A 26458-nucleotide genomic window follows, 5' to 3' on the forward strand; every position below is an offset into this window, starting at 1 on the left:
GGATGTTCTAGGGATGCTTCATCTGATCTGACGCATGAGTCTCTTGTAAATTAAGATTATCAGCATTTAATGTTTTATTGTAACATTTGGTAGTCATGACAGACTTAATAGTTTATGAGACTGTGTTACTGCTTCCTATTCCACTAGGTGGTGCAAGCTAGTGCCTATTAGGGCACAGGACTGAGTGAGGAGTGGTTGGACATGGGACTTTAAAGTGGTAGAGGCAAAGCTCTGCAGACCAGGAGAGTAAGGCACCGAAGGTTTCCCCGTTACCACAGCTGTATTCAGACCATAGTACACGGTCAGCCAAGTAAACCTGCTTATCTCACCTCTTTGATTCAACACAAGCCTTTCAGCTTGCTGAGAGCACGACCATGAGCAGACATCTCCCCATATAAAGAAATGCCCAGACACGATGGGAGGTGAGCCAAGTGCATGGAAGAGCAGTCTCATCATTAAACGAGTATTAACATAACAACTGGTGAAGATCCCCTGTGTTTCGTTGCGACCGGAGTTTGCAAAACTATGGGAGGGAAACTTGCATTCACACACACACAAAAGAAGACTACAGATGTTCTCCTCTTCCTGGAACAAATACTTCAATCTCTTTGTAGCCTTAGCCATCATCTAAGGCTAAACATGGAAAGCAACATAGAAATAAAGTTTTTCATAGTTTTCCCTACATAACTGTAGTTTCCACATGCATTTTGAGAATAAAATTTTATATAGAGGACTAGTCTCTTCCTTTTTCTTTACGTTTATAGATAAAAACAGATCTGTTTTAAAATCACTCAGAGGTTTTTCCTTAAGATGACTTGTATTACGTAAAGATGGGAAAAAGTAATTTGTCCTATTACTTCCAGGAAGGTTTTGGGGGAGTAACACCAAGAAAATGAAAGCCAGGCCTCTGACATCATCTGTTAGGTAACATGAAGTTGCAATTCAGTATGAGGGAAAAATAGGGCTGTCACCTGAAACTACAAATAGCAGAGGCCTGTTATCAGAAAGAAGTGCTTATAAGCGTGATAACAAAAACTATGCAAAGAGCCTCGGATATCTGAGCAAAGAGTTTTCTTCTCAATCACTATTTGACTATATGACATGGTTCTGCTGAGTTCACGTTCAGCAGAAAAAAAGGGAAACAGAAACAAAAGGGAAAACAACTGCTAGAATAGCATACCTCACTGGCAGACATGTTCTTCACCTGTTCTGGTTTTAATTCTGTAAAAATAAGAAAGACCATTGAATTTCATAGGAAAACTCATCACTTCTGAGAGCTAAAAGCATGTTACAAGTAGTTTTAACCTGAAAAAAAAACACAGCTAAGAGTTATACCTCCCTGCCTCAACATAACCACCTGTACAGAAATGCACATGGTGTTTCTTCTCTCCTTCCTACCCTTTAATCAACTCCTATCCAGGCTGCTCCCACACTGATTCATTGCAGATATAGTACAAGGTGTTAGGCAGAACTATATCCTTCCTCAGAAAGTACAGGGAACACCATCCAAGTATAACGGGTGCCCTCCACCATTTTATTCCTGGAATCTACAACCCTCTCCAACCCCAAGACATGCATAATTCTCAGGAAACAGAAGGCTACCATTAGCCAGGCATGTAGAAATAAAATCAGGCAGGGCACATAAGATTACATCTAGCCATATACAGGGGGTTGGGGGTGTTCTTATCATTCTAGCATCTTTCACCATTTTACAGTTTTCTACTTGAACTACTGTAATATGTTGATACGATAACAGCACACTTTTTGCTCTGAGGGCACAAGAACAAAAAAAAAGACATCGGTGGGATTGCCAAGGCTGACATTAAAACATTTTAAAAAATGTTTTATTTGGAAGCCAGGAACAGGTGGAAGAAACATTGTGCAGTCTCTTCTCAAAATGGACTTGCATGTGAAGCGCTTCGCCAGCAAAGCCTGCATACCTTAATGCATAAATTGGTAATCCAACCACTCTAAATAAACATTTTCCAAGTCTTCAAGGGCATTAAGTTTTTGCAAAGCCTAAATATAAAGCTATGCAGCTTACCTCGGATAGGACCCAGCGCTGCATCCTTTGCTAATGCAGTTAAATCACTTCCAGAGTATCCATCTGTCATTCTTTGTAAAAGTAAAAAGCAGGGAAAGGAAAAAAATTGCTTTAATTGCTTAAACATTTTAATTGCACAGAGTTGTTACTTAATCAGAAAAAAATACTATTTAAGTGTTCGTTTTGCGAGTTTAATAAACCAGAAGTGCATTCAACTTAAATAATCTGTATTTGAAAGTATTTTCCAGATTAAATTTAGGTACAGATATTCAAGTCCTGCATAATATGCTAAGGAAAGCAAAAAGAACAACCAACTACAATTTGAAAACTAACCTCAAGTATGAAAACTAACCTCAAGTATGTTACTACTTCTGTTACAAGAATGTCCTACCACCAGTTTGTCGTGATTTGCCGCAGATGAATATAAATCCAAAAATTAACCATCCTGTAGCCCAATACAATAAGAATCTAATACCACACATTTATTATGATTTGATCAAGTGACCAATTTTCTGAAAAAAACTTCTGGTTGACACTGGAGCCATACAAAGTGTAAAAGCAGGTATTACTAAAAATCTAACAGTATTTGGGTTTGAAAGTGATAGTTTCACAGTATGCCTTTTATGGAAAGCAACAGCAGGAGCTGACTAGTGAACACCAGAGAAGAAAACATGCTATTAATTCAGCAGAATAACTACAAGTCTTAAAAGCTTGCTTAGCAAGCTACAGTACAAACAGCATTATTTCTGGTGGAAGACCTTTTTCCAGTGTTGCATATTCAATAACAGATAGACTATATTCTCAATGTACTTGGCAAGCAATTCTCAGAATTGGCAGTCTGCATCTTAGTAGAGAACCGAAACTGCCTCCTACAGCGTATACAATGGAAAACGGGTCTCTCTCACAGCTTAAGCCTAACTTAACTTGTCAACTGATTGCAACGTTGAAGCCTTAAAAACTTCAAAGATTAAAGCTCTCCACTAAACTGAGAAGCCACAAATACTACTAACATAAATGAGAGGAAGTAAGGGTTACCTAAAGAAAAAAAATAAAATGAAAGAAAACCACCCAATTTATAGCAGTGTCTGGCTATAACAGGAGGTCAAAACCAACATGGGTTACTTAAAGGAAAGCCATGCCTAATTCAATAACCTTTTATGACAGTTATACACCTAGGGGACGAAGGAAAGGCAGTGCATAGGATTTTGGGGTGTTTTAGCAAGTTTTTGATACTGTCTCTTACAGTATCCTTCTGGACAAAACATCTGTTACACAGCTATACAACTACATGATGCAATGGGCAAACACTTGGCCAACAGGTGGGGCTCAAAGATTTATAGTAGGTGTGGTACCATCAGATTGGCAGCCAGTCACTAGTGGAGTCCCTGGGGCTCAGTTTCAGGGCCAGTTCTCAATTTTTAATTTATTTTTTTAAAAACAGTAACTTGGACTATTCCATCAATAACTCCTGGGCACTGGAGTTGAGCACGCATTAAACAAGTTCGCAGACAATACCGAATTAGAAGAAGCCCTTGATTCCCTTGAGGGTAAGAAGGCCTTATAGAGACATCATCAGAAATAGAGTGTATCTGGGATGACATAATCCTAGATGTATACATAGGCCAGGGGACAAGTGGCTGGAGCGCAGGCCTGCAGTAAGGGCGTTTTGTTGACGAAAAACTCAATATAAGTCAACAGCATGTCCTGGAAGACAAAAGTGCCAACTGTATCCTGGGGCATAAGCATAAAAGACGTGATTGTCCCACTGTACTCTGCATTGGTGCAGCCTCACCTTGAGGTACTGCGCACACTTTTGGGCTCCACAATAAAAGAAGGATATAAATATATTAGAATGCGTCTAAAGAGCACAAGAAAGATGGTGAAGGGTCTACAGCGCAGCAGGTACGGGGAGCAGCAGAGGTCCCTTGGTTTGTTCAGCCCAGAGCAGAGCAGGCTGAGGGGAGGCCTCATGGCGGCCTGCAGCTCCCTCACGAGGGGAGCGGAGGGGCAGGCGCTGAGCTCTGCTCTCTGGGGACAGCGACAGGACCCGAGGGAACGGCATGGAGCTGGGACAGGGGAGGGTCAGGCTGGGGGTTAGGGAAAGGTTCTGCACCCAGAGGGTGGTCGGGCACTGGGACAGGCTCCCCAGGGCAGTGGTCACGGCACCGAGGCTGCCAGAGTTCAAGAAGCGTTTGGACAGCACTCACATTTGGGTTACCTCCTAGGGGGTCTTTGTGTGGGATCAGAAGCTGGACTTAATGATCCTTGTGGGTCTCTTCCAAATTAGAATATTCTATGATAAACTTCATAGCCCAGTCTTCTGGAGATAACTGAGCGTTTACAAAAAAAATTTGCAGAGGAGAGAAGGAAAGTTCACAGAATCATAAAGAAGGTTAAATTCCAATTTCTTCTGAAGTGGAGAAAAAAAAAAGATGACAGATGGCACACAGAAGGCCCTCGATTTTTGTCTTTTGTCTAAATTCTTCCAAAAAAAAAAAAGTGTACTTATGTTGCATTTGTAATTTAGTACGTAAATTTGCAGTTAGAATACAAATCACTGCCTTCCTCCTGCTAGCTATCACTGCAGCCTAAGTATGGCCCGAGCTAGCATCCTTGAATTACAGAGCACTTATTCAGGTTGATTATACACCAAGTTTCTGTAACATTACTAAGAGGCTGTCAAATGCCACACCCAAGAGCGTACTTGCCTACTGTGTACAACCACAAACAGAAACAGAGACTGAAGTACATCCACTTGAATATTTGGTTGCTCACACTCAGTTTTTACTCCTTCCTGCCTAAGGCACTTTACCTACTTTTTAGTCTACCTTCCTTCACACCCATTACATTTACTTCTGAAGATGGAGAACAGCACTGTTTGTGTCAACCTTAATGATGAAAAGCAAAACACAACATTTAACTTGCATTTTTCCAACCATATATTAAATTTTAAAGAACCTGAAATTATCCATAGCTTGCTCTGTTATGTTGGTAATACCTTTAACAAACCCAGCAACAGACAACCAAAGAAAAGTTGCTTTTAAAATGCATGAGCAATGCAAAACTGGTTTTGCCTTTTTGCATCATGGAGGAGAGCTGGACTGCCTGGGGCATTAGTGGAGAGAAGCATCTCCCTCTCACCTCCACAGAAAGAGAAGTACAGATGAGCATGTTTCAACAACAGAAGCCTAGCCAGGTAGTGCAGGGAAAAAACAAGCACATATGTACGTATATAAGTGTATAGGAAAACAATTTCCTACAGCATGACATGAGAACATCTTCCCAAAAATATATCTAATGCATTGACAGTAAGTTTTGTCACTTTCAGATGATCAAAATCAGTTACATTTGGAATGAATAAAACAATCTGAACCAATTTAGTAGATAAGAGCATTTATTTAATACAGTACAAAATACTTACCTAGCTAGTTGTGCCAATTCTTTTTGGGTCAGTGGACTTCCTTGCTTGCTTAGAAGATTTTTTAGCAAAATCAATCTTGTCTGAAAAAAAAAAAAAAAAACACACACAGATTTATCATATGTAAAACTGATTTTCATGGTACACAAAGTTGCAACAACAAAGCTACATGTTTGTCAGATTAGCTTTTGCGCTTCACTGGTCTAAACTTGCCTATAGAGCTTTTCTGGATTAGACTATACACGATAATCTCTTCAGACGAAGAGATAGGGAATTGCTAATAATGAGAACAAGGGTCATGCTGTCTCTAAAAAGGCACTAAATAATAATAACATCAGAAACGTCATCAAAAGCCCTAAAGTGCTGTTCAGGCGAAAAATATTAAGAAAGCTACTTTCATCTTTTGCAGTAAACACTCTTCTCTAGCCAACCAAACCTGCTCCTGCAAGCCATATTTCAGACTTGTCAAAGCCTGCCTGTATGTAAGGCAATACTGCACTAGCTAAGTAGCTACCACCAGATATCCTGGTAGCAAGGGTAGAAAAATGCAACTGATTAACATAGTTGCCAGAATTAAAGCACAGTATACATGGCCAAGCTGGGTCAGAAGTTAAATAAAAACACCTGTGATTGTCCATTAGGGCAAGTTAAGGACAATCTACAAAATGCTTTTTTGGGGGGCTGTTTTGTTTTTCTTACAAATACAATTGATCTAAAATTAAAGGAAACCAATACTTACTTCCTCATTTGGTAAAGATACATATACCCGTTTAGTGAATCGTCTAGGAAAAAAACACACATATAAATACATACACTTTTATAGTTTTGGGGTGCATACAGATCTAACATTTGGTTTGATAAATATGTCAATTTCACTTGCATAATCTAATTCTAGAGAGTACAACTACAAATTAAACAATATGCATGAGCTGCTGGTGTCACCTTACTCTCGTTGAAGTCATGAAACTCCTTCCAAAGAGAAAACACTCTAAAGGTAAAAGTACCACTGACTACCAGCAACAAAATGAAGCATCTTTTCACAGGAGGTCTTTGGAATTATTAAAAATACAATGAATTTGTTCCGACAGTGCTGCCATGCCTATTTTCCTCAATCAAGAACGAAGAGAGAAGTAAGTATGAGGACTTGCAACTAAGAATTCCTACAGCAAGATCTTCGGTTGTAGGTGACATGACAAGTTCAATATTCACAGAGAAGAAATACTAGATTTCATTCATCTAATTTCTTCCTTCAGCCTGTCATTAAGTTCCAAAAAATAAAAGAAGCAGTATCTAAGATACAAGAGAGTTAGAAAATGCTGACTTGGTCTCAACAGGCACTACTGTGTTAGACAAATGCAAGGCTGCCATACTTGTGCAGATCTATCTCAAAAGAGATGAGACAAGAACCTCTTTGAGAAGGTAAATAATTTTGTTTTGCCAGTTTTGCCAAATTAGTCCAAAACTTAGAACAACCAGGATACTAAACATCTAAACCTGCTGTTCATAAATAAGCATCATACGATCATACTCAAAGAAGAGACATTTTGATACCTGAGAACAGCATCATCAAGCTCCTGTGGCCTATTTGTTGCTCCCATCACAAGTATTCTGTCCTCTCCAGAAGACTGCACCTATATAGCATAGAAAGGCAAGACAGCTTTCAGTTCATACAGTTATAGAGACTTGTCATGCATTCAGTGTGCTGATGGGATTTTACTGGGATTCTTTTTTAAGGCAGTTAACTTGGCATTTATATAAAGAATACTTCAAAGTCATATTAGGAAAAAAAGTAAAAAATTATTTTAAAAAAGCAAGCTAAACACAGGACATAATATCCAAGTCATGTTCCTTGAAGAGACTATTGCAACAGCACAAACAGTGCTGTGCAGTTGCAAATTACAATGCTACAGAAAACTGAGACTACAAAACACGCTGAGAAGTTGAGTCATACCAAAATAACTGCATTTAGAAACTACATAATTTCTGTTCTGCATTTTAACACCAAAATTTGCTTGGAAGTTTACAGAGAAAGAGGGAACCAAGACTTTTGATTAAAGTACATTCAGAACCACTATATTAGATCAAAGATTCATCTAACATGGGTCTTCCGAGAAGCCATTCAGTAATACACTGACACAGTAATTTTGCCCTAATTCACCCAGTTGCGAGACTTGATTTTATGCCCAAGAATATGGAGACTTATGGCTTCCAAGTTTCAGAGAAAACATTTGGCTATCAGAGACATTTTATTCATATAGTCCCAATTCCTCATAGATTTTTTCACTGCTGCTTAAGTGAGTTCAAAAAATTCCATAAAAACTCTGTATAATATAGTTACAACTTGATCTCAACTTTACTAACTGTGGATTACATTTCATTTTCTCCTTATTTTAAGAGAAAACTGTCTGCAGACGTGTGTGCAATAACTTCTGTACATCACTGCCACACTGCATTATTTGTCCCAATTCATCCCACTCTGGACAAATTTTTCCTCATCTTGTTATGTCTCTCTATACAAAAATCTCCTTGCTACACAACTGTAGCAATATTCCACTGTACAAGGGGAGTATGAAGTAAGAATGTTCCATACAACCAACAGTGCTGTGTGACACAAAAACAGTCCAATGTGCATTTGTTTTTTTCCCTGTACACAACTATGAAATTCAAATAACCAGTTTTTTTCCCTGCATATGTGCCATTAAGTATGTTCAACCTTTATCTTGTCACCCCTAGGTCATGATACAAAGAAAAAATTGATAGCTCAGTAAAAAGCATACTAACACAGAAATAAACATTTCTGATGTCAGAACTGTGCATACCAATGATCTGAACTAGTCTGTTTGAAATCATCCCTTAAGTCTCACCTTACCCCTTAACAAAGGGCACATTTATGAGACAGATCGCTTAAAGAAAAAGAAAAATAGGACACTAGTTAAAACGCATTTAATTCTCTTTTATTTGCCAAAAAGAAACATTCAATTGCAAACAAAGATTCACCTCTGCCTAACCCTCCCAAGTGTCCTTATTTCTCTGTAAAATCATTTGTTCTCAAAGCTCCTTTATTATTGCCATTTGTTATCCTTACTTCTTTTCTCTGTCCACCCCATTATTTCAGCTCCAGAATACTGTTTACTACCTTTCAACTCAGACTAAATTTTCCATTGTAGTACAGAGACAAAAAAAATTAAGAGCAATAAACAAACAAACAAAACCAATTTGCCAACCAAGGGGGTGGTGTGGGGGCACGGGAAGCAAAAAAAAAAAAAAAAAAAAAAAAAAAAAAAGCAGCAGCCAAATAGAATTTGTGTTTCATCTGCAACCCGTACTGGCATCAACTATGTTAGCCAATTCTGCTAAATCAAGCAATACCTAGGACTAGATACTTACGCCATCGAATTCTATTAAAAATTCTGTTTTTAGACGCCTACTGGCGTCATGTTCACCTTCTCGTCTTTCACACAGAAGGCTATCAACTTCATCTAAAAAAACAAGAGAAGAAATACATCTTAGTTATGCATACAATACTGAATTCTTCACAGTTCTTTCACTAGTATAGGGCTCCAGCATGAAAGATCAAATCTTGTTTTCCCGTAGGAGACAGACTGATCTTACATCTTTAATATATAAGCAGACATACTAAAAGCTTGTCTAATTTTCTGACTAGATTTACCATGCTGCTATGTGTTGTCATTTAAATATGCAATACAAAACACATCAGATAAAAAAAATCCTACTGGATAATAAACTGTAACTCGGGACAAACAAAGCCTGTTATTATGTTTCAAGTTTAACATGAAAATGATCTTGTCCTGTAAAGGTAGTACAGGCTGTGTGGTTTTGAAGCTATTTTTTCCCTATCAGCACTAAAATAGTAGCCATCTAACATGTTCTATTGGAACTACTGATTAGCTAACAGATCATAACCAAGACACTTCCTTTACACTGCAGAATTACCCCAAGTAGTTCACGTGCTAATTCAAATTTAACAAGTCAAGATGTTTAAGAAAGTACACAAAGTCAACAGCATTTAAGTTCTTACCAATAAAGATTATAGAAGGCTGAAGTTCTCTTGCCACTGCAAATAGAGCACGCACCAGTTTCTCACCTTCACCCACCTGAAACAACAATAAACTGTTTTTTGGAAGGAGTTTAGAAAGCGTTTATTACAAGACCGCTAACACAAGGTCTTCCAGAAAAAAAAAATGCCAGCAAAACAAACACAACCCATTGGTACATGCTCAGCTAGATTACCAGTAGCTGAGTCTTATATACACCAATGTTTTTTGTCTTCAATATTACAACTTCACTTATGATTCCAACTGGGACATCAAGAGGTTTTGGTACCTAAATCTTGAGAGATCTTGGACCTTTATTTTCTTAAAAGAGAAGAAAAAAAACAACCACTCCTCCATATCACAGCCAGTATCATCCTGAAACTACAGAAAAAGCCTCTGACACTGAGTTATCACTAGCAGAAACCACTATTTTTACTTCACAAGTCATTTCTCTAAAGACTTTATATTCACTATAGGCAACCAGTTCATCAAAGACTTGTCACAAGTCCTGGCCTTCGTAAGACCCAACTACAGCACGTGTTTTCAGATTAATACAATTTACAGACATTACTTACATATTTGGAAGTTAGGCTTGCTGCACTTATATTGAAGAAAGTGGCATTGGATTCTGCAGCAACCGCTTTGGCCTAGGACAGAAAAAAATGTACTTTTTAAAACATCACATTGAAGATACCTCTCTACCTCTGTAGCTCTCACTGATATTCTTAATAGTGATTTGAAAACTCCTGTTCCTTCAGAGGGAATACGTTGTAGGTGCTTCAGAGAACTTCTGTACAGGCCACTTACAAATAGGAATAGGTAAGCAGCTGAACCTCTACAGAATTTTCCAGACTCCCTTACGTTTCTCTAATCACAACATCTCCACAGCCAACTACAACTTGCTTACTGAAGAATACCAGTCTCCAGCTTCTTTCAAGCAGTTGAATCAAGCTGTTATTTTTTTTTTTTCCTCCTCATTCCATCTATACAAAAACTGCTTTCAGAGGAAAGCTAGGAAAAAAGAATCAGTTCAACCAGAATGCATTACCTCCTTCCTTGACAGCTTCACCATACTCACGAAGTTATGATTCCCTGGTTATACAGGGCTTTTTTGGCAGGGGTGGGGTGAGGGTAGTGGGTTTTGTTTGTTTGTCTTGAACTTATTAGCACTTGTGTTCCAATAGGTAAACCTAACAGAAGAGCCTAAGTGAGCCGCTCAGCATTCCTGCTCGTGTGCTTCAGCATCAGCAAAGGCAGCGTGCAGCTGCAGCACGCCATGTGATGTGGGAGGATGCGCCCAGCTCAGCTGCACCAGGACACACAATGTTCCCTGGCTGCTGCACAGCCATTTCACTCCAGCTCCCTCAACCCAGCACGTCAGGCTGTAAAACAAGAAGGAGCCAGGCAGTTCTCCAGCACTTGCATTTTTCACACAGTAGTGTGGAAGGCAGACAACTCCTTTCTTGCTACTGGGCTCTCTCACCACTTCCAAAAAATACTCACATTTCTACTATGTTTTAGTGGAGAACAGACTATTTTTAAGTGCTGCTTTATACAAACAATTAACCATGTTACTTTCATTCTCTCTGAAAATGAAATTTAGATGTTACATTGCTTCCACACACAGTTGGAGGAGCTCCTCTAGAAGTTCCAACAGCATTCACTGCGATGTACACGCATAGCACCAGCAAGCTTCCTAGTTAAAGCACAATATAACTAACTTCTTCCATAAAAAATGCCACTTTAAGAGTAGTTTGAAATTATGCAACATAAAGTTTACTTGGAAATATTTAAGTGCAGAAAAACTGAAAGCCACCCCACGGCTACATTTTAAGGCCACCAACTCATGCATGCAGTAGCGTTTTCTCACCAACATTGTCTTCCCATTTCCTGGTGGGCCAAACAGCAACAGTCCACGTGCAGGAGCTCTAAGTCCTGTAAATAACTTGAAAAATATATCATCATAAATTACCTTGGAAGAGATGAAGTGCTAGAAACTTAGCATAAATATATACATACTTGGCTAGATCACTACATGGAGTACTCATGACATTAATTAATTCTTTTTTTGTAAAACTATGAAAAAAAAATCTGAGTTTTATTAAGTATCGAAGGAAATCCTAAAATCTGTTTCTAAGCCTTACCAACATCAACAGTCTCCAAGTAGCTTAAATCCTAGAATCACAATTCTGCTTCAACAACAGGGATGACCGTTGCATCCAAAAGCAAGCCATTCAATCTTGGGTGGGGGACAACACTAAGAAGTGCTGATATACCTTTATAAGAAAATGACTAACGATTAAGGAATGGCTTACATTGGCAACAATAGCAACAGTTCTACAGCTGTATGGATTTTTAGAGAATTTCTGCATTTTATTGCTAACTTGCCCTAATGCAGGTGTCTATCATTTCTCACACACCAGTTAAATTACACCATGATCATTCTGTGCATGGACACACTGTGAAAGGAGCATAAAAGACATTAATATATTCTTCAAACCAGCCTATCAAGTTAACGCAACAAATTCCATGTAAAAATGTGAGGCAAGGTGCAGGTGTGTAATAGGAAGGTAAAAGCAATGTTCCTATTAACTCCATATAGGAAAATCATTTTTTTTTTTAAATAAAAAAATAAAAAAATGAAGATCTTGAAGACTTACGCCTTAACCTGAAGGTATTTAAAATATTACTTCACCACCACCTACTCTCTCCAAATTCCACTGGTAATCTTCTCCCTCCCAGTTTGCACTGGATTAATCTTTCCTACACTATGAAATTGCACCTATCATACTTCCCATCACAGAAAGCAAGTACACACCTTCTCACACAACGCATCTCTTCTGGTTATTTCTGTAGCCTGTTTTATCCCTTTCAAGAGTTTCAGAGTTCCATTTTTGGCCCCACACTCATTCCTCCATTCTAGCTTCCAATAATTCCAATAAACAAAGAGAACGGACAGTATGGAATCACTTATATATACACCATGTGTGAAGTCCACTGGCAGCAGACACTCCTTTCCTCATTATCCAATGTCAAAAATGGTTCCATTAACAATGCAGTGTTTCTCTAACATGACCAATCAACATGGATTTTCTCAATTTCATTATAAACAGCATCATTTGAAGTGCCTCATCCCTAAAAATAGGGCATAGGAACCTGCTGGCTGACTAACTCATTCCACCTGCACCACCAATTTATTGAGCACTTTCATCTGGATAACTCCATGTCTCTGCTTTGCATGCTGCACACCACTACGTGCACCCCTTGCCTCACTCTTTTGTTTGGAATCATTCTTTCAGAGTTCTACCATTTTCAGATATTCCAGACCAAATTTACAACTCTCTCACCTTTATCTTACACAGTTAGGCTACAGCTGCTACTTATCCCTGACACACACCAAGCTTTTAAGGTTTTTATTAATAGACTAATATTAAACATGGTCTGAACTAATTGCTACTGTTTTATTGGCATCTTATTGCTGAAATGCTTGCCATCATGTCTCTAGCCAGTGTTGTCATTCACCTCAACTTTTGCTCTCCTACAAAAATACTGTGTTAATTGGTTTGTTTAAACAAGAATGTTGAGGTTAAAACTAAAGTACTATTTAATTGATTAAATAAACCCCCTATAGTTGCCACGTTTACCGTGTTTACTTACAAAGAAAGAAAAAAAAAAAAAAAGCCTTTTTTCCTCCAGGAAATAAAGTTTAAGAATTCATAGCATTCTCTGTCCTAGTTACATCTCAACCTACACCAACATGAGATCCACTGCTAACTACAGAGTTATGAAAAAGGTCTTACTGAAAACGTCAACTATTATTGAAAGAGTCATAACTATTCCAAGGCTCACATTTCAAAGTCCTTCCCACCCAGCTCACTGTACTGGTGTTACTGAACAACCAACTTTACATACTAAAACACTGTAATAACAGAGACGGTTTAATGACATTTGCCTTCTGTGTGAGAACACCTGAGCATGCATATTTAATGCCAAAGCTTTTTTTTTTCCCACGGGTCTGGTATTCCTGTGATGCAATGCCAGTTTTACGTTTCTTCCCCACCACACTTCATATCCAGAAAGTGCATTAAAGGAAACAGGAAGACCAGAGAGCAACTCCAGTCACCAGCCAATGCCACAAAAGAGTCCCCAGAAACAAACAAAGATCAAATGGCAATTTTACTTGAATAACCAGCACTGTAGTAAAGCACTGCATGCAGTCTCTGCAAGAGTTTCTAGCCAGTGCACCAACTATAGAAAATCACTGACTTCACACAAAAAAAGCTCAGAATTCCAATGCAATATAGGCCAGACCTCAATCCGAGTAGTCAAAGTAATTGGGGTACCACCTACAGTAACCTAATCAAAAGCCTAAATAACTAATTTCCACTCAGCCAAGTAAAAAGCAAACCTGCCCTCAGATGTTATACACCTCAAGGTACTTGTTCACCGCTGTACTTTCTTGCATCCTCTCCTGCTGTGATTAGGCGATTCAGAATATCCAGAACTGACCACAATAAAAAAAATACTATTTTCCAAATCAGATAATGCCATGACGTAAGTTACCTATGTAATCTCCAATGTTTCACTCTTCCAATTTTGGGCTTTGTCCTCTACATTTCCACACAGAGCTATAGTTATCTGGAAGAGTCAGCTTCACCAATTTTCAGGTTTTTTGTTTGTTTGTTTTGAGTGGTGGTGTTGAAGCTGCTGCCTCAGTCACTTTCTCCTACACTGACTATAGATAACAATCATAACCAGCAAAGATAGCATAACAGAATCACCACTTTATGTGATAAACAATAAATTTCATTGATTCTGCCAGAGTGACAACAATACCAAGCTGCTTACCTCAGGTCTAAGAGAAGGAAGGATAACAATTTCTTGCAAGGCTTGTTTAGCCAGTTCCTGCCCTGCGATATCATCAAATTTGACAGCTGGCCCACTAACAAAGAAATGGAATACTAATTAGTCTAACAAAGAGATACTCTTTTTTCAGCTGCAGCTGACTAACTTAATGTATTTGACGATTTATAGAGAACTATTTTGAGAAAATCTACAACTTATAATGTCATGCATTTCAAAAAATAAGCATTTCATATGTGATTTTTCAGTCATTTTACAAGGTTTAAAAAAAAAGTACAATTTTTCATTTCAAGATTTTGTTGAATGAAAAACTGGCTTTCTGCTCTGAAAAGACTACTGATCTTCAGACTTACCTATCAACAATTTCATTCAGGATAAGATTGGCAAGATTACTGTCCACGTTTCTAAATATCTTCATGTCTTTCTTTTTTCGAGCAGCAGTGGTAGGAGTAGAAGGCTTATTTGTTCTGCTATTTTTAGGAACAGCCTTGGGGGGGAAGGAGAAAAATAAAAAAACAACTTTTTAAGCACACTGTTTGAGATGCTAAATATCTACAACAAGAATTTCTACTGCTGCAATACTTTGACAGCAGTCCACTTAAAAGCCATCATATTATAGAAACAATAACATGTAACCACATTTAGGTTCCTGTCTGCACATTCTACTCTTTGTTCTACTTCACTGTAGCGGTAGGAGGACAGGGTGGCGAAATTTACAGAATTTACTTTTGTAATTCAACCACAATTTAAATAAAATTTGCTTTTCTATATGATTGCAATACAACTTGGGCATGCATGTTTTGGAGAAGGAACATGTGGGGAAAAACCTATAGCTGTAGACCCAGAGATTCCTTCCTTCCTCCCCCGCACCTTCTACATACTGGGAATAACATTTGTTTTTATCCCAGCCCAGTTTTCCTCAGCTTCCCATGCAATTTTCAAAACAAATTATTGACACTTCTACTGTGATTACAGCTCAGCTCTTGCCCACCTGGCTACCCAATGCCCCCTGATTTCTAAAATCCACTGTCCAGCCCAGTTCAAAAGGCTTGTCCAAAAATGTAGGGTTTTAGTTTATGTGGTGGTTTTTGTCATTTGTTTTTCCTCAAAATCTTGTTTCTATCACACCACTACAATGCTGCCACAAAGGCAATAAACGCAGGGTTTGTTCTGGATTTTACATCAACCTCCCCAGCATATACTGCTCTATCTATTGTCACCATACCTTGTGTGTTGAAGTTGTAGGGTTTGCTGCTGGTCTAGACACAGAGGCAGATGATATCCCACTGTAGCTAGGTGTTCTGTGGTGACCTGAAAGGCCCGTGGATCCAGTTTTTGCAACAGTTTTTGAACGTGGAAGGGAATTACTTGTGTGTGTTAAGGGATCTTTCTTTTTGGGAACTGCTCCGCTTTCTATAAAGAAAACCAAATGTTATTAAAGCATTTTTAGCATTTGTACCTAACTTGAAGATACTGTTGACAGACAGTACAGTATCATACCAGAATAATACAAGTTTTTAAAGAGGTTTAGTTTTTTCAAGGATATATTAACTGTAGCTTCCTCCTAAAGTTATGCTTTGTATTTTTTAGGAGCTCTCAAAACCCACCTTGCAAAATTTGGGGACACCCAAGTTGGGTAGCAAGGAAAGAACAGCATGTATTTCTTAAGGCAGAAGTCATTAGAACACCAGCCAGAAGATTTTTCTTCTACAGAATTTCTATAAACAATCATTATAATAAAACACCAAATTTCAAGCTGTTAGATTCAGAGTATTCGTTCCTTGGGTGATGTTCGCAGGCTAGTTATTTAGATACTAGCTAACACTGTCTAGCACCTTCCAGACACACAAGCTTCACTGTGGAACTTCAAGTTGCGAAAATTAAAATAATTCTACCTGGAAGCAACTACTAAAAGCTTTTGTTTACAGTTTTGTTTCACTTCAGCAATCTTAGGAAGTAAACTCGAATGGATGGCTCTGAAGCAGCTTCCCTTCTTACACTTTAAAGTTTTAAAATATTATACCATTGAACTGAAACATCATCACGCGTTCCATTCATGCTTGCTCCAACCTCTGTGATGGAGCAGGAAGGTCTTTCATCTGGTGACATGTAATTTAACGTACTCGCCACAGGCGATCAAGCTACAGAAGGCCATTTTTAGTGTAGAGCAAATGAAACGGCCCGATTTCTACATTCTCCATATGGGACAGATGATGAAATAAGAGCAGAACTTTGAGAGGTCAGAAGCAAGCACACAGGCTGATCAGGCTAATTGCTCATGATTTGAGTGCAGCATCTGATTGCCTTTTTGTGTGCTGGAAACACAGTACTGGACTCTGCACACCACAGTGCTGTTGTCTGCAGTGGAAACTGTAAACACTGCCTTATTTTATATCCTTTAAAAAGGATTAAGGAACCTTATGATTAGATAGAGGAATATGGCGTCAGAGGTAAGGAAGCTCAAGACTGACTTTAGCTACAAGTTTATTCACTACGATTTTAGAACTCTGAAACTCAATTGGTCTTGTTAAACAACTGGCCAAAGAACTGATTTTTAAGGTGACTAACACTTCTATGAAGAATTTTTAGTTCACGAAATTGCACTTCAGTGAAAAATACTTTAAGGTAGAAAGCCACACCACTTTGACAGTTGCTTAAAAATTCAAGTAAGAATCCTTCAAAGAGTTACCATAGAAGGGCAAATGAATTATTACCATGCTTTCAGCCTCTTTAAACAGTCATACACTACCAAGAGCAAATCCTTACGCAGTCTGCAGTTGTCCATGTGATGGATTATTTGGCTAGCAAGCTTCTAAAGCCTTCCCTCAGTCACAAATCTACCCCTTTTGAGAGTTAAAGAAACTCCACAGGGGTTATCATCAACAATGTAGATGCATCAATATGCCAAACACAAGGGAACTTGAAGAATACCATTAACTATTAACATCAGACCTGTAAGATACTTCTTCCAAAAAGCAGCCACCTGACCAAATCACACAGAGATCCAGAGCTGATAAATTCATGTAGCCATTCCTACACAGTCATTTCCAAGTCAAAAGCTCTTGAAATTAGGCATGATTAGTAACTCAAGTTCAAAAAGCAGCTTATTAACCTATTAAAAACCCTAGCTACTTTTGACTTGTCCAATTTAATCAAAAGAAGGCACTTTTCTTAGGTTCAATTTCCACAGCTGGTGTGAAGTCAACATGGGAAGGCGTCAAGAAGCTAAAATAACTCCTTTACTCTAACATTTTGCTCGATTATCACCCTTTCCAGAACTTTCGCCACCTACTAAGAACGATATATACACACATTGACCTTTTTAGTATCACACATATCGCACAGAAAAGGAGTAATTCAGGAAGCTGGAAACACAGGAAGAACAAAAAAGGGAAAAAGAAATATTTCAAAGCAAATTATAATTTGTTTCCCCCCAAAAGCAGGGTGTGAAAGATTTAAAAACAAGTGATTATTTAATCTACTTGTACCTGCAGGAATCAGACCCACTAAGCTCACATACGTTCTGTGGTCAATCCTACAGGGGAATGCTGAAAGAAATGCCGGAGAACTGGACTTGCATGTAGGCGTTCAGTTTCGACTCTGTAGGCATACTCTGCTTTATAAACAAATTCTCAGTGAAGGGGTAAATAAAAGAGTGTGATCAAGCTTTTCAAAATGAAAGGCTACCTAAGATCACTGATTTATGAAGTGTGAAGTGTTTAATAATACACGCATGTCACTTGTCAAACTGATGGTCCCTACAGCTTCATTATGTAAAATACGTGTCTTGCTGTAACAAATCTAACCTCCCACCAACATATTTATTTTTATTTCTCAGCTTCATACTCTTCAAGCTAAAAATATGTTGCAAGAGGCCATAAAACCTTTGTAGTATCTCTAGCAGCCTTTGGCCAAATGTTTCATTATTTTATATAAAATTGTAAAGAAGGCCCTAGAGATCACAAAAGGAGAGCATTGTATTTCAAGTGTATTTAAATCATTAAACAATTCTACTATTGCTTTACATATTTAAGGAACATACATATTTAAGCTTGCTCATTTTACTTTTCTTCTCTAATTCTTGACTGGACAGAGTGATTTACTTCAAACTCCTAGCAAATGCCACAAGATCATACAGAAGTAACTACCTGATCCTGAAAACAGCCCTGCAATTGTAATCCTCCATCCAAAGACATATACATCACAAGTCACAAATGTGCAAAGAGCAAAATTTTTGGTGAGGTTTTCTGTTGGTTAAATTGTGATAAGCTGCAGTCATACATGCCTAATTCCAAGCTCCCTTACAGAAAGAAATGTTAAAATTCATTTACTACATTTAACTCTTTTTAAAGACAAAGCAAGGATATATTTGAACAACTTTAACAGAAGGTTGGTTATACTACACACCTGGAAAGAGAGAAATAATCAGGGAAACCCAATGATCTCTTGAGGTCCCTTCCAACTCCTACAATTCTGTGAAACATGCAGCTCTAGCTTATTTAATAAAGATAACAGCATGCTCTGTATTTCTAAAGGCAACCCAATTATATTTTCTTTTATGTATCTAAAACCTGTTAACACCTGTCTTAATAAAGAAGTTTCTGCTGTTTTATAAGTCCTTTAACATAAAAAAAAAAAGTTTACATAAAAATGAGCAGCAGTAATTCCGACACTGCAGAACAGTTTCCAGCCTTTAGTTGTGATACCTTAAAAATCGTCAGGGAGTATTCCTCAAGAAATTCCCTGCATATGGCTATTGATAACATACAAAGTGACGAAGAAAATTTCCTTTGTGGTCTGTGGACCCAACGTTGAAAAAAAAAAAAATTGACTGGTCTAGAAATATATATATATATATAATATATATATATAATATAATATATATATATATAAGCTTTAAGACGTATAGCTAAATGTTTTCTGCAAATATTGCATAGCAAAATACATACAGCAATTCCAAGACAATTGACATTTACAATAGCCCCCAAAATAATAATTTCTTCAAAGATTGCATTCAGATTTTTCAACCACGTACATTCATGTAATAAAAAACACTTCACAGAACTTCAGCAGCTAACAAGAATCTGTTCCATATTCTGAACGGTAGCATAACTACACCAGTCAGAGATACAGTTGTTTTCCTTTCTAAACTGACAGAGCTGTGTCAGCCAAACAATTACTACCAGGTTATGCTGTTAAAAACAATTTTATTGCTATTTGTTTTCCTATTTTGGGAAAATCCTTTCAAAAAAAGTAAGTATTAAGAGCTGAATTTTTGCAACAACTCAGAAAACATTGCCAATATTATGCACACCATTAAAGACGTACTAGCAAGTCTTACCAAGTGAAAACTAAGATAAAACACTAGCTTTTTGTGCCAAGCTAACTTCATGATAAGTAAGAGAAATGTCATGCATTTGCTGAATGCATGACATGCTGAGATTTACAGGTGAAATGTAAAATGGTATACCGGAATTACTCCAATACTAACAATATTGTATTGCCTTTGGCAAGATTGGTGGTGGTTTTAAACAAACGAACAACCACAACACAAAGGAAAACAAGCATGTCTGAAGAAAGCGATCCAGCTAAATCGTTTTACATCTGATTCAAGACAGCTATGAGAACAAGAATGATGGATATTAAAAAATAAATACTTCTTCCAAAATACAGTTTTGGGTGGAGGCTACATGAAGGGCAGGATACAGCTATAATGTAGTTTTATAAAACTCCCGTAACATATTTTCAAGAAGAATCTATGTGTTCGGTTAAGTTAGGAAACAGTGAACGAAGACGACAGGGTAGTTAGTCACATTTCCTAGAATCAAGTATGTTGATTTAGAAGGCTGATAGAAATAGTATCTTGAAAGAAGCAAAAATCTCAAATTGTTTAACACTTGGCGAATATAAGAATTGTATGCTGTAAATGTAAGAATATAGCACCAGGCAGAATTAAGTTGCAAAAAGAATCTTTAAGGAGTTCAAGCTTTAAGGGTAAATGAAAGAAAACATTTCTTAAGTTTCAGTCGTTCTGGAAAAAGGCCCCTTCTTGACATTAAAACCAAATGACTGTACATCATACTTCATGAAATCCTGGACATATAAAAAGCCCAGCTTTGTTAGGCAATAGCACAGGTAATAAATACTTCATGCAGACAGAAAAATGAAACTTACACCTGACTCTTGTGTCTTAGTACCTCTTCTTTCTTGGTAATCCAATCCCGAGTGACCTGCTACTTTATTTTTATTAATGTTTTTCTAAGGATTTATCATTTATTTTGCATTCTTTTAAATATGTGCAGATGTCAGTGTGAAAAATGCCATCCTTACTACAAGATGTATTAAGGAAGCACAAAGGCAAGACAGTACCAGACAGAAGCAGAACTAACACTTTAAGAAGGAAGCACAGCACCAACATGAACAAGACTCAGAGTGAGAGAGCATGCAGCAACAAGCTGTTAAAGAATTCACAGGACAATTAATAGGCTGACTTTTCCAGCCCTAGCAGGGATCTAAAAGTTCCAGGAAAAGTTCAGTACTTTGGATAAACATCTGGACTTCCACAAGGTATGAAACTAAAGTTTAGCTTTTGCAAGGTAAATGGCAAATGGAAATGGAACGAGCCTCTGGACATCTTGCTGAAATTAATCAGATGATGTTTGGTACCTAAGTAATCTTGACGGCCTGCTCTTCACTCCGTCTGCCTCCTCTCAGTTCCCACTGAGTAAACGGAGGGTTCTCGGTTAGCCTACACTCCCGCAGCAGGGACCCTGCGGCACCCATCTGACACAGCCTGGAGCTTTTCCATAACCAACAGCAGGCAAAGCATCTCTTCATTTCCAGTAGATACTAATGCTTTTTTACTGACAGATTGAAGTAACTGAAGTAACAATTTTAAGAGCAAAGAAAGTTCAGGCTGACCTCCTGCAGCATCCTGTTCTGAGATGATGTTGAGAAAAAGGTACAAAAAAATCAGAAGGAACGAGGTTTAAGAAAAGCTGCTCATATTGAATCAGATGGCGCATGTTATCAACTTTTGTGTGTATGCATGTATTTGCTCGTTCAATCTTTAGCCAATCTGGTAAAAGTAAAGGAGTTGTATTTGATCATTTAAACTGAAGTGTTCTCAAGTTCAGTCTATGTACGGTCTACATAGAAACTTACAACAAAGAACCATTTTTGCTACATCTTTTCTACAAATGCTGTTTTGACTAAAATACCATGTTTTGTTAAGCACCTTTGTATTACTGCATACATAGTTGCACTGGTTTAACTCCTCATACATCAGAAAGAATAAAAAACAGTTAGAAGACTTCAGAACTAGAAATGGTGCTGAAAAAAAAAAAGCATGTGGTTTACACTAAGCTTCAAGTTTAATTACTTTAAAACCTGCATACTACTCTTCATTCAACAGATAAGCTTTGTGAATTCTGTTGCCTCTTTAGCTCACTATTTTACTTAATCTCATTATGTTATGGTCTACTGTACAAATTATCAGTTGAGATCACGGATGTGACAATAGCTTACTGCTGGCTTAAGATGTTCCTTGAAGACAATTCACAAACTTCATAGTAACTTTACTCCTTGCACACGGACAAACAGATCTACTTCTGATATTTTAACATTCCTGGTACAGTCTTCTGGGAAAGGATAAAAACATCCTGCTATGGTAACAAGTGTTTTGCCCCTTGAACTGGGTATCACTTTGCCAGCTTAGAAGTCCCTGAAATTTAAAGCAACTTAACGCAAATGCACATTCACTCTCACAATATCATAAAGGAAGAGCTGCTTAAGTAGGCACAGTATATAGCCTATATATCCTACATTGATTTTAACACATTCTAGAACAGGTTTAACTCCTTCAGGTATATAACATGAGAAATAGTTTTATAAAATGTGGTCTTTGCTGGTAGTTTTGGATTCTAATATTTGATTTAATGAAGACAAAACAAGTACAGTCACTAAGACAGAACTTCATACTACAAAATAAAACAGTGTTGTCAAAGCCATAGAAAGGATGGGATGTATTTTATGTAAAGCCTTTACAAAAACAGAAATATGAAACATTTTTTTTTTAAGTTTGAGGGGCCAACACACAGCATAGCATATTTTCTTTCTTGTAATATACCAGAAACTGAAAAACATCCCCTTAATAGTTAGGTGCTGGTAAAACCAAACCCACCTGACTGGAGATGTCCATTGCGGCATGCCAGGTTAGTACTGTCATTATAGACCTCCATTTGCGGCTTGGAAATTTGCAAATCTGCCTGCAGCTTCTCTACATAATAGACAGAGGGGAAGGGAGGAAAAAGGACAAAATAAACAAACAAAAACCAAAAATGAACCAAGAAAACTTATGTATGTCGAACACACAAATGTCAGCTTCAGCTTTCTTATATTCAATATAGGGTTAAAGATAAAAGGAGCATTTCTATCTATTCTGCATGTTCAGCAAACTTGTAAGAAAATTCTGTCAGTATGACTGAAAACTGCTTAAAAACTAGTCATTTATGGCTGAGTTCACTAAAACAATCTTCCCAGTTTAGTGATTGCAGTTAATTGCCATAAGCTGTGATCAGGATTAATTTTTTATTTTTTTATTTTTTAAAACCAAGATTTGTGTTGATAACCCATTTCTCAGAGTCCTCCCCACAGTCTTACTTTCAAACACTCCTTGCCTGGTCATTTTTCTGCATATTAAATATTGCACTGAAGTAGTAACAGTCAATCTACATTTTACAGAAACCATTTATTCAAGAAAAACACCACATATACATGATAAAGATGTCTTTCAAGATTTCTATTAAAAAATATAATTGAAAAAGAATGTCAATAAAATCGTCATGCAAGCTGTGCTAAGAGGATTAACTTCAGAAACATCTGAATACAAGATTTAAAAGATTAAGGATTAAGGAGAAAGAACTCAACTTGAACTCATGATAAACTAGCCAAAGCATTAATCAAAGAGGTATAAGGCTGCAAACCACACTGAAACGAGAATTAAGTCTGAGGTCTATTTGTTCTGTGTAGCTCACCAATCCTGCTTTTACCATTGCAGCTGGAGAAAAAAAAAAAAAAAAAAAACAAACACAACCCACCCTAGGCCTTACTTTTGAGCTCCATTACCAGAGCTCCTACCTTTATTTTGCTCCCATCCCTTTTTGTAAAATCAAAACACCATTGGTAAGGTTGCAAGGGATACTTTGTCAGCAAGAAGGTGCAGGAAAACAGGTGGCCAAGTAGAGGAGGGAGGTCCTCTGGCAACGTCAAAGAACATACTGCAGAAGAAGCTGAATTCTACTGAAGAAATTCACACCTAAGAACATAAAAGCCCCGACTAGAGGGAGGACTGCCATTCAGAGCTTGCCAAGCATAGAAGCAGGAAGTAAAACCACTTCCTTCAATCTACTTCTTCATCTATTACAGTTCTCTTCCCAGACTGTTTCATTTCTTTCTGCTTTTGCCTGTTTGCAGATCACTCACACTGTAGCTTTCCCCAAAAGTACCTTCATATCCATTAGTTTAAAAGATAATATCCAAATAATAACATCCAAAACAAATGACACGTAGTTTAGAGTGAAAGGTTAGCAACCACAGGCAAGTACGAAAATCTAAAGTTCAGATTAGCACATGCACCTGGGCTTTATCTTGTTTCAAGCCGAAAGCATTGATGAGTTGGGTACAGTAAAACAAAGAATTTAAGTTGCACAAAAACATCCTGCAAACCACCACAAGCTTTGTAACTTTATTTCTAAGAGAAGTCCTCTTAGTGTGACTGACCATAAACACAGCGGGCACAGCACTACCGAGGGAGACAGCAGCATCGTCTGCCTACCCCCTGCTCAATGCATGCAGCCTAAGTGGGAAGTACACAGAAGCAGCTTGGGATACAAAATTAATATTCAGACTTGATAAGATAATAATCATTTAAATTTGGATAACATTTCTCAACTTTATGAAAAAAGCTCTAGTGAGTAACCGTAACAAGATCAATTTGCTTGGGAAGCAATTCAGGAGATCCCATTTGCTTCAATGCTGCCATTTGAGACTGGGGTTTTACTGCACTGATCAATCGCTATATCCACGAGAGTTCCACATTCTGAGGAACTCGGGAACGGCAACAACAACAAAGTAATCCAACTGTTGTACTGTTTCAATTCACAGTGTCCTCCCATCATGTTACATATTAGCATGCAATTTTGTTATTGTACATAAAATGACAATGCAATTATATCATTTTTCTTAAGAGGCAGTGTAGCTGCAGAGCCCTCTGGAATAAATAAATGGAGCTATTAAATATTATTCCAGTAAATTAATAGGACACTGTCACCTTCCATTTCAATGTGTGTTTTCCTATGTCTCTAGACACTGGGAGAAAAAAAAAAAAAAGACAATCATTTACAGAATCTCTTTCATTATTTCTCCTTAATGATGCAACATTGGCATAATCCTAGCAAATAGACACCACTGCAGCTGTCATCTTATTCATGCAACATTAGGTCCAGGCAATGAGCTCAAGGTAACCGGTTTCTAGTAAAAGAAAACATTAGCACATAACACAAGCCCAAAGCAAAAACACCATCACCTCCAACAAAGTGGAAGAACTGCAAAAGGTGTCCGCTAAAGCCCATGTCTATACCTAGGCAGAATTATTACCATATAGGATATTGATGAAAGATATTTGAGTTATGTGCCACATAGATCCTTCAACCAGAACACCTGAAGCTACACGTAGTACACTGAAAGGTACTTGTGCTGACAAAAATCTGTCCCCTGACAGAAAATCTCTGAAATTGGAGAACACAGATGGTGCAAAACACATACAGTTTTAAAATTAAGTAGTATTGTTCTGGACATTGTGGTTATCTATTTTTTGGAACAAAAAAAAAAAGCTGAGTTTTATGTATTGACTGTGGAAAACAAGTAACGATTCTAACATGGGTGACCAGCCATCCAGGAGCAATCAGATCTCGGAAGGCTGTCAGAGCAGGGTTTTTCTACTCATCTTAATTACTGCACAGCTAACATCCCTTAAAACACCAGGTACCAAGCCCCTCTCAAAAACCAGGGCCCCCACCAATTCAGTGTGGTAGAATTTGGAAGCCCCCTGACAGGTAGCAGAACTCAGCACTGCCACTGAACTTCCAAAGTGACTGAGTCTCCTGGAGGTTCGCTGAAGCCTTCCTGGAGTACCTTGGGCTTTCAGTGAACAGAATGCCAGACAGGAGTTTACAAGCAAGACAAAATAGGGATCAAAGTAGGAAAGGCAAGACCACCACTACCATCAGTGGTGTCGGGTAACTCAAACTTACATTGATGATCCAACACACTTAAAAGTCAAAACCCTGAGCACTTTTTGGTGACAGTTATAACCCATACAACTAAATTTTCACTTTCTATATATTACCAATGTCACTTAGCTTGACTGAATGGGAATTTCATTTAAGCAACGTGCAATCACATCTTTGTCTACCAAACAGGATGATACATTTGACATGACTGTCTACTTGAAACCTGTCTTATCCTTCTAGCTAATGCAATAAAAGACTTACCCATTCTCCATTAAGAAATGGGGAAATTCCCCAGAACAAGAGAACAAAGTTTACTCCTTTATCTTCAGGACTGGATTCATGGGCAAATCACCTCACTGAACCCTAAGAGCCTCAAGAGCCGCAGGTTTAGCTCCATTCCAAAGGCATCTAGGTGCCGCTGGAAAGCTTCCAGATCATTTGTTACTCTAAGTAACAAGCTCAGAGCTATGTTTAGAAATGTACATACAATTCAACCCTAGATCACCGTAAATTTCCACAAACTCCATGTAAAATGGCATGTAAGAACCAAACATTTATTACTCAAATAGATCTATAACAATCAAGCCTGTAGGGATTTAAGTCGATTGGAAAATCTATCCATTTTCCTTCATACAGGGCAGATGTTTTCACTTGCTCCTTCCAGTCTAAGGTTTGCTCTCATGTACGTTGCTTGAGGCAGATTCTTTGTGCAAACTGAACAAGAACCTAAGCCGAACAAAGTATTAAGCCTCAAATAATGTCTAAGTAAAAAGAAATTTTAAAAATT

The 26458-nt window shown here is 37.8% G+C and overlaps 1 protein-coding gene across 6 annotated transcripts in view; it reads right to left on the bottom strand.

Annotated features, from left to right (window-relative positions):
- SPAST (spastin) overlaps nt 1-26458 on the bottom strand; it is a 36581-nt gene that overhangs the window by 3214 nt on the left and 6909 nt on the right. For 3 of the 6 annotated variants that reach the window (XM_035322886.1, XM_035322883.1, XM_035322882.1), the window contains 13 exons: nt 22563-22658; nt 15606-15793; nt 14734-14867; nt 14366-14459; nt 11388-11462; nt 10093-10164; nt 9502-9577; nt 8850-8941; nt 7014-7093; nt 6202-6244; nt 5466-5545; nt 2045-2115; nt 1181-1221 (listed from right to left, as the gene is read on the bottom strand). In XM_035322886.1, the coding sequence (XP_035178777.1) occupies nt 1181-1221; nt 2045-2115; nt 5466-5545; nt 6202-6244; nt 7014-7093; nt 8850-8941; nt 9502-9577; nt 10093-10164; nt 11388-11462; nt 14366-14459; nt 14734-14867; nt 15606-15793; nt 22563-22658 (1142 nt within the window). The remainder of the gene's footprint in view (nt 1-1180; nt 1222-2044; nt 2116-5465; nt 5546-6201; nt 6245-7013; nt 7094-8849; nt 8942-9501; nt 9578-10092; nt 10165-11387; nt 11463-14365; nt 14460-14733; nt 14868-15605; nt 15794-22562; nt 22659-26458) is intronic. The other 3 variants (XM_035322888.1, XM_035322885.1, XM_035322884.1) reach the window with 1 other exon arrangement.

The sequence above is a fragment of the Oxyura jamaicensis genome, chromosome 3, assembly GCF_011077185.1.
Source record: "Oxyura jamaicensis isolate SHBP4307 breed ruddy duck chromosome 3, BPBGC_Ojam_1.0, whole genome shotgun sequence".
Taxonomy (NCBI): Eukaryota; Metazoa; Chordata; class Aves; order Anseriformes; family Anatidae; genus Oxyura; species Oxyura jamaicensis.